Consider the following 9,357-nt stretch of genomic DNA (forward strand, 5'->3'; position numbering starts at 1 on the left):
ATAAATGGCTATGGTAGCTAGTCAAATTAGAGAAACCAGCTGGGGAAAAAAATCTTATCAGTCACTGGAAGACAGAGTATAAATGGTTTGCTGTGGGTGCTCTTGTGTTCAGGTTGCTATTGCTCTCAGTACCCAGCTTGGTTTACCTTAGCACCATCCCCAGTAGCTTGTCTTGCTGTTGGCAGCAAATGCATGCAGATTGGTTTTGACCTATGTCTGCGTCCTGCTCCAGGATCTGGGATGAAGCACGAAAAAACCCCTTCAGTCACGCTCCTGATGTGGGAGAGGTTTCTGCCTGGTGCCACAGAAAGCTGGTGGCAACCTGGGGAGGGTGCAGGAAGGAATCATGGTGTGTGCTGGGGCTGGAGCACAGAGAAGGGAGAGAAACTGGAGACTGAATTACCAGCAGCCTTGGAGAGAGGTTTTTGTTGTCTGCTAGTGCTAAGCAGCACTGTACACAGGAGACAGCATCCGTTCCCAGTGACAGCCGCTTTCTGACATCCGTTACTATGAAGTAGTACATCTGGCTGTAGTAAGCAAGGAGATTTTATGCTTTTTGCTAGAAGGGATTGTTAAATTACAGAAGTCAAACGTCCTGTCAAATAGAGACTGAAGAACTATTACTAGTTTGATTATCATGAATGATGCAAGCCTTCCTTGAGCTTAGTTCATTGTTTATGCTGGAGTATATAAAGGTGATATATCCAACATACTTTGGTTATTAAAAATTACAGAATATTTGTATTACTGGTTTTCTCAGTCCATTATTTGGTATTTATTAGGCTTTTTGAACATAGGTTCTTTTTGACTGGTTGAGTGTCCTCCCAAAATACATTCAGCACTAAGAAGCACTGCATTAATATTTGCCTCTCCAGTAACGTCTCAGTCTTCTGTGTTACAAACTGAAGGCTACCTGCGTCTTTTCTTTTCAGAGCCAAGATTTCCTTCTGCACATGCCTCTTGGGAACAGTGGATCACAGCAGGAATCGGGAGGAGGAGGAAGAATAACTGTTGGTGCACAGACGGTACCTGCTGCAGATCTTAGCAATTCTTCTCCTTCAGACATAGCGTGCAACTGTGAGGCCTGTAATGAGCGCAGGTAGGAGCTGAATTCAACCTCAACAGCGTGGTGCCTGTAGTCAGACTGACAGCAATGTTGTAGCTCATTTGTTGATATATACTTAAACACTTTAAACAAACTATCTGACAGTAACAGTAACTTACGTATGGCAGCTTTTCTCCAATCTAATACCTTATTTTATGCATATACTTAATTTTAGGCTTTTCAAGGTGTATATTTTTCCTGAACATGCTTCAGACTAGTAAGAATCAGTACACCTATGTGATGTACAGAAAAAGAGTAATTATTTTTGTCATCATTTGCAGAGAGAATTCAGCAGAACCTGAACGCGAACCTCAGCAACTTCAAAATTACTGGTCAGAAGTAAGATACATGGTTCGGTGTATATATCGCCAAGCTGGAACCCCTTTGGCAGATGACCAAGACCAATCTTTGGTACCAGATAAAGAAGGAATGAAAGAGCTGGTGGATAGGTATAGCACTTTGAAGTATATCTATTAATTGTTAAGGGATTTTTAAAACTAGTTTTTAAGTTGTTTGGAATATTGCTTTTTGATAGAACATTATTTACCATCTGTAATTATGATTGTTTGAAATTATTGCCTCTCCACTAACAGAGAGAATTGACAGAACAGTCAATTCTATTTCATGCAGAATTTTCAAATACTGTGTTGAATGCGTGGGAAGCTATTAAATTTGTATGCTGTTTGCAATAGCATGATTAATCTATAATTATAGAAGGGTCCCAAAATCTTGTTCTTCAAAAGACTTTGAGATGATGATTATTAATAAGACACCATTTTTGGTGCCACACATGAAATCTTGCTTCTTACTATAGTTGTAATAGTTAGAAGAGACTTTAAAAGAAAAAAGGTAACACTGGCCATAGATCACTAGACAAGGCAGATTCTGAGAACTGCTTTCTCATTTCAGAAGCTGGAATTGTAGCTTTTCTAGGAGTGAAGTTGAATGTGTGCTCCATGAGATCCTCAGCTGTAGGCTTTTTTCCTTTTTGAGAAGAGTGGCTCTCCTTGAAGTGCTGTAGGAGGTTCATCGTGGCTTCTGTCTATCTGAATATGTGGTCAAGGAATAGTTGCTCTCCTTGGTTCTGTGCATGCTTAATATACAAAGGTCTGACAAACTGTAGTTCTTCCATTGATTTTCTAGCTGAAGCTAAATTCTGGCAAGGTAAAGAAACTTTTGAAGGTTTATAGTCATCTAGCGTTGCTCTTTATATGGCTTTACTGCTGAATCAGCCTTAATAGATAATTGAATAAGCTTATTGCACTCCTGTTATTCAAAAATAGTGCTTGGTTTGAACATGAGTTATGTAAATGTAGAATAATGTGGTATGCCTCCCTATTAGTGACACTTTAAGTGATCAAAACATGCAATGTAAGTTTTGAAATCAAGGATGCTTAAATGTTGTATAGTGCGTAGCTAATTGTAACTGGATCACAGCTAAAATGGTTGTTGATTTTTATGCAGTTTCTTTGATTGGAAAGAAAAAAAGGAAATTGGAACACATACTGCGTACCTTTCTTATGTACTTAAGAGCTTTGATTTCTCTAGAACTGTTTTTCACTTTTGAGAGAGATTCATAAAATACAAAGACAGAAGCAGAATCTCAGAGTAGGAGACCTTAAATGTGAATGTGATTATTTTTAATTTGAGTTCCTTATGGTCTCCAGAGTATGAAGTAGAATTAGGATACCGTGTTTGAGCAGACACCAGTGTGTCCAGTCTGTGGTGCTAATATAATGCAAAATTTTTTAGCAAAGCTAGTCACTATAGGTATTGAAAGGAATGAAAAACAAAACAGAAACAAAACCAACGAACCAAAACAAAAAAAAAATTCCAAACAAACCATGTAGGCACCATGCCAAAGATTATGCTGTGGCCAAGTAAATCTATGTTTAAAAGGCAGAAATTCCCAGTCCCGTGCTCAGCTCTGTTAGATGCAGCTGGCAAGAAATGGACTGTCTAGTCATCTTACTTGAAAATAAATGGTAGTGCCAAGTACTGTCCCGATTGTGTGTTGGAGCACTTTGTGGCAACATGATAGCACTCTATTTTGTGAACAGTGAGAGAAGAGCATGGAATAGATAGCAGCAGACTTCTATTCATCTCTTAAGTACTTATCCCTTTCTCCTTTCCTGCTTCTCTGTGCTTTAAAAACCCTGAGACTAGCGCTTAAACTTTATGCACAGGACTTTAGATAGTACCATTTCGTTCTAAAGTGCTTCAAAGCAGCCATTATGTTCACTTTTCTTCTGTGTAAGGTGGTTCAAACCCATGTCTCACTTCCAGGAGAGTGTCAGACCTAGCCAGCTGTAGGCTGTCCTTGGCAGGAAGCCCTGACACTCTTTGAAGCTGTGTCTTACAGTGACAGCTCTTGCAGCTATTGAGTGACTGCGTAGTGTGTATGGAAGGCAGTATGGTTCTGGAGCTTCAGTGTTAGTCTGCCTCCCTGGGAAAAATGAGTCCCAAATTCTGGTCCCTATTCTAGATTTAAGAAATAAATACACTAATCATTTGTAATGATTGCAGCTTAAGTGCTATCATAGTAGAGTGCCTTAAGTCGTGTTCCTTGAAGAACAATCTTTATGGCCCTGTGAATCCCATGCCTCTGCTATGCAGTGGCACAACATTATTAAAAGATGCAAAAAAGGTCCTTGTACAGCAGATCTGCAACTTGAGGTAAGAAACTGTCAATGAAGATGAGAAGGAGTTTTGTGAGTGAGTGTTTTAAAACCTTGGCAATTGTATGAAATGTCGTCTTTCAGTTCAGCTCCACAACAGAACGGTCCCCCAAAGCAGTCACCAAGTCCAGTCTGGTTAGTGTGCATTTAGATACGTTCTGGCTGCTTAACAGGTCAGACTTCTTCAATGGCTTGAAATAAAGGCCTGTCCTTCTACTGGATATTAATAGGGCCTATGTCTGGCTGTTCCAACTGGGACATTTATTAGGGCTGCATATTAAAACATGGAGAAGTTGTAAAGAAGCTTGTCTGAAGACTCCAGGTGTCTATGCAGATTGGGTAAAGGTTTTTTTTAGCTCACAAGTTGGAGTTAAATACTTGGGTCCTATATTAATTTGTTTCTCGGATATGCAAGCATCCTAGTCCTAACCTACACAGGATCTGTTCCAATGTGTAAAAGTAGGGATCTGGACTGTGTTGTCCCAGATTTAAGGTAGTTCTGTAAACCCTAGCCACTGTTTCTTTTTGATGATTATGATAATGGTAACTGGTAAATATTTTTAGGAAAGTAAAAATTGTTGGTTACATGCATATTTTTTTTTGTCACAAACATTCTAAAACTACAGGCTTTGTGAAAGAGATCCGTATCAGCTTTACCAACGGTTGGAACAGCAAGCTAGAGAATACGTGCTTGAAATGAAGGTTCGACTGCTCAGGCACTTGTCACTGGGATCTAAAGTTGCATCAACATTAGCAATACAAGGGCCACCACAGGCACATCAGTTCATCTCACTCCTACTTGAAGAATACAGTGCACTCTGTCAGGCAGCATGTACAATCAGCGCCTTTCTAGTTACTCTGGTAAGACTCAAAAAATGACACATACGTTTCTACTTGCTAGGGGTAATGCTAGCAGAGCTGTTCTGGGCTCTTTCAGGTTTGTAAAGTGTGAGGTTTTTTGTCTGTGCATGCTTGGAGACAGGGATGTTTTAAAAATGCAAATTTAATTCTTTAGAAATGTAGAATAGGCATCTCTTACAGTGGATTAAAGAAATTGCCATTTATTTATAAAGAAAAAGGTAGGATGCTCTTTGTGGCACTTATTCTGAAACTAATGTCTAAGCAGATCTACAGAATCTGCCTTTGAAGAAGTGTGAAACACTTCTGTTAATCTTTATGGTCTCTTGACAACAAGGACACAAACTTTTATGTGTAGCACTAACTTAGATTGTTTCAATGTTCATTTTTTCACTTGTAAGCAAGAATAGCTGCTTGGAAAGAAGAGCTCCTGCCTCAGAACTAATCTGCTATTTTATTTGTTGTTTATAAAGTTCTTGTTCTTTCCTAAATGCTTATTATGTTAACTGGTTTTGATGTTAGACTTGGGATTACATTGTCATATAGAAAGCAAGCAGTAGCCTTAAAAATTTCCTCTTGAGTAACTGTCCATCAAGAGTGAGTAATACAGTAAACAAATTCTGGAGCTCTCTTTAAGGATTGAGGAGGTTATTCATCCTGTTTCATTATTAATCCTTTCCTGTACATCTTTTGTTAATGTCTTTATCCTGTACATCCGTTTTCTTGTGTAAACTTAGTGCAAGCAGGAAAAAAAAAGTGGGTAAACTGGTAAATTTGGGGGTTATTGCCAGTTAGCTGAAAGTGACTGTCTGTGTATATATAGAGAAGAAAAGAGTAGGCAGTAAAAAGGTAATGATGGCCACAGGTGAGAAGGCTATAAAATGGAGGGGAAGGAAGCAGTGTGTCGTGACTGATCGGTCTGATAGTAAAATTGAATTGGCAAAATAGGAAGAGGTTTCTTAATAGAAACTAAAGCATATCTGATGCTTGCTTTTGTTGTCAGTGCTCTGTACTTGCTGTCATCTGTATCGGCTTCCTCAGCTTTGTCACTTAAATACAGATGTGAGGTCACTGCCATCGCCTGTTTATTGGCTTGGCTGCTTTTAGTAGTTATAAAGTCTCTAACAAGGTGCCCGAGAGAAGATTGCTCTTCAGCTTGATTTGCATTGGAACTGAGAAATTTGTTCAGCTGAAAAGCTGCACTGTACAAATTATAGTACAAATGCTAGCTTTCTCAAGGTAGATCCACCAAAAATGAACCCATTAGTGTCAGAATTACATAGCTGATCAGAAAAAAATACTTTCATGTTAATTTTTCCGCCCCTGCTTATTTTTGTAAACTAGTAATCATGAAAACTTAGCAGGTATGAGAGACGGAGATAAGGACCATGAAGAGACCGAAGATGCTTAAACCCCCTGAATTACCCCTTTTCTGACAAAATTCAAAATAAAATAAAATTCCTATTCTCTTTTAAAAAATAAAGCAAAGACCACAAAATTCCCCCAGATTTTTCTTGTCCTTTTCCCTCTGCAGCCCAGTATGTACTGAAAACTTTCTACTTAGCTGTGACATTCAGAAACTCAAATGTGATAGGATACTGTCTCATACATTTCCTAGATTTATTAAATAGCTATTTTTTTTAAATGGCGTAGTATGTCATAGCTTTCAGTACAGGTGGTAGGGTCACCAGCCTTTTCAGTGTGCATGGTGGGTTTCTCTCGAGATACCAGTGCACTATGGAAGAAGGAATCTTTTCAGCTGAAATACATACAAGGCAGTCAAGATCTCTAAACTTAGTGCAGCCTTCCTTTAAAGGTAAAACCTTTGTACATAGCGTGCTGCACAAAGGCATATAATGCCTTGAACCTCCACCTGTGAGGAACTAATTTCTCAATAAAACTATGAACAGTTGTTCTTCCTAACTAGCAAAGTTCAAGAGCAGGAACTAAAGCCTTGTGCACCACCAGGGAATGACAGATTATACTGAGAGCGAGCTGGGAAGACTGTGGTCAGTGAAGAAGAGCCCTTGAGTACAAAGTAGAGCAGACGAGAAGGAAAAATTTACCTGGTAGTTTGTTGTGAGAAATATTGTACTCTGCACAATTTGATACAGAAAATTTTGTAGATAAGTGTTGACCATGTGTTCACAGCACAGTGTGGACATTGCTTAGGAAACAGACCTTTCTCATTGTTGACTCTTGAGAAATAATTAGCAATTTATTGGATATTATGTCTTCAAAATGTTTAAAATTTTGAAGTGAAAGGGTACAGGTGTCTTGTGTAACTCAAAAAAACCCACCCACTCTTCTTAAATAATAATAGAGCTCCAAACTTGATTCTTTTTTTGAATACTGATAGTCTCACGTTTAGGTCTGCTATAAATATGTATTTGTTTTTTAACCCACTATACTTTGAAATTCCGGAGTATTCTGGTGTTTCTGTGTACTTGAGGTTGCAGTGCATTGGGTCACTTGGGGGTCTGATAGCCAGAACACATGCATTTAATTTCGTCCTGGTATAGAAAACTGGTGTACTGCTGACAATATGTGGGAAAACTTACTGACTTGAAAAAAAACTATACCTGTCTTTGATAATAATAGAGTTAAGTTTTAGGCCTTGAAGTTATGTACAACTATATGTTAACCTCAAAGTGAAAATCCATTCTGCTTTCTGGAGAGGCTGGTAGTCTCTCATCTGTTTAGAAAACTTCATTTTTGAAGCTGTACTTGAGAGAACTGTTTACTTGATTTATGTCAGTTTTGAATAAAGATTGTAGCTTGCCATCATGTATGAGTGTTATTAAATAAGTTCAAAGAACCGAAAAAAAATCGGGTAGACAATTGTTTGACTAGATAACCTGAGAATAACTGGTTCAAATCATAAAACACATCTTTTAGTGCAGAAATTACTGGAAGCAACATAGTCTGACTTCTTTTTTTTCCCCTAATCCATGATAATTCAGAAAAACAAGGAATGAAGCTATGGTTATTTCAGTCATTAGAGATTTGCTTGAATTCTGAGTTTCTGCGTATTAAAACTGTAAAATCTGAGCTGGATAAGTTGGATCTAGTTGGAAACTAGATTTTTTTAAAAATAATTCTTTCCTTAGATTTTTGTTTCTTATATTTTCTAACCCTGGCTTGTTTCTGGTTGTTTTTTTTGTTATAGGAAAATGAACATTTAAAGAAATTTCAGGTGACATGGGAATTGCACAATAAGCATCTGTTTGAAAATCTGGTATTTTCTGAGCCACTCCTGCAGAATAGCTTGGCAACGTTGGTGTCACAGCTAAGGTAGAGTTAAACTTTTCTTTTATAATTTAAAAGAGAAATCAAAGCCCATGTTTGGAACCACAGCATTTAAAAAAAACATCTTTGCTTCTACAATTTAATAGGTAAAGTTCCTTGTTGATCTGTCTTGAAAACAGTATTGTTGGTTGAGCAGGCTGCTATCATAACTTGCTTCTCGGAAGAATTGCTGCCCTAATCTGCTTGCTTGTAGGTTACCTGGTAAAAGGACAGCATCCTATGGAAATGCTGATGTTCCGACTGAATAGCACTGATTTCATTCCATGGGCATTGCTGCTGTCTTTACAGCTCTACAAGTGAAATAAAGCCACAGTGCACAAATAACTTTGGAGTTTTATGCAATGTTTTCATTGGAGAAAGCAAAAGAAACAAAATCTCTTGCTGTGTGCTTGTAGGTCTGTCACAGCGTGTTTTCTGGCTTTCAAACGTATACTTTGTTAGCAAGTTTGCTCTGCTTGTAATTTGTGTACCTGCAAAGCGTTTGGGTTTTTTTAGGGAACAGGTGTTAACTCATAAGAACTTTATTCTTTATCCTAAATCCAAACATTTTTAAGGTACATTCATGGATGGTTTGTGTTGACCTCTCAATCTTGCTTCTGGTGAGAAGACATATATGTTCTGTGTACTAAAGGTATTGTCTTAGGTGTTTTTCCATGCTACAAGACCAGTTTAAATTTGTCACAAGAGATATTCTTCACAGTGAATATAAAGAAATTTCTGATGTGTTCTCCTTTTGCTAGCAGGTATTAGAAAAGAAAGAAGAAAAGGCAAGAAAGCTTAATTTGTCACTAGGCTCAGAGGAAGTCTAAGGTCCCTCAGAATAACTTGTCTAATTGGTTTGCTTGAAACTGGGTTGGTACTGCAAGTTTGAGGGGTTTTTTTATTTGTGTTTTTTTTCTCCTCCAGGCAGGTAATTCAGTTGCTGTGTTCAGTGGCATGTTGTTTCATCACATGTTTTCCCAGTTATCTGTGTTTGACTTCCCAGTACCACTGTCACTGACACTGCACACAGTCATCTCTGTGCTTTCTGACCAGGCTTCTCTGCATCTCTTACTTCAGCAATCTTGCCTGTATCAAGACTCTCTATATTGGCTTTGTCTCCAGAGATGCAGATGGTCTTAGTGAAGCTTATGGTCATTTCTTAACAAAAGCATTGGTCTGTTTGCATTTGCCTGTTGTTCTCAAGTGTTGCTGCAGTTGAAGACTGAGCAACAGAAGGTGTTTCTCTGCAGAACTTCACTGTGATGACAGCTACTTGCAAGGCTTGAAGATAATGAAGTCAGAATCTCTTTCTGTGGGAATTTATTTTCCAGTGCATCAGTGTTCACTAGATAGCTTTAAGGGTGTTTCACATAAACTGTGGTTTTGTCTAGACTGGTTCAGATGAGCTTTTTTGAAATGAGCGGT

General features: G+C 38.2%; 1 protein-coding gene across 1 annotated transcript in view; it reads left to right on the forward strand.

Annotated features, from left to right (window-relative positions):
* The first annotated feature begins 931 nt into the window (after positions 1-931).
* Positions 932-9,357, forward strand: part of FAM193A (family with sequence similarity 193, member A) — a 38,617-nt gene continuing 30,191 nt past the window's right edge. Inside the window, exons 1-4 of the mRNA XM_010190653.1 lie at positions 932-1,099; positions 1,387-1,554; positions 4,410-4,644; positions 7,811-7,935. Coding sequence (XP_010188955.1) covers positions 954-1,099; positions 1,387-1,554; positions 4,410-4,644; positions 7,811-7,935 — 674 coding nt within the window. The 5' untranslated portion in view covers positions 932-953. The remainder of the gene's footprint in view (positions 1,100-1,386; positions 1,555-4,409; positions 4,645-7,810; positions 7,936-9,357) is intronic.

This window comes from Mesitornis unicolor, unplaced genomic scaffold (genome assembly GCF_000695765.1).
Source record: "Mesitornis unicolor isolate BGI_N332 unplaced genomic scaffold, ASM69576v1 scaffold41408, whole genome shotgun sequence".
NCBI lineage: Eukaryota > Metazoa > Chordata > Aves > Mesitornithiformes > Mesitornithidae > Mesitornis > Mesitornis unicolor.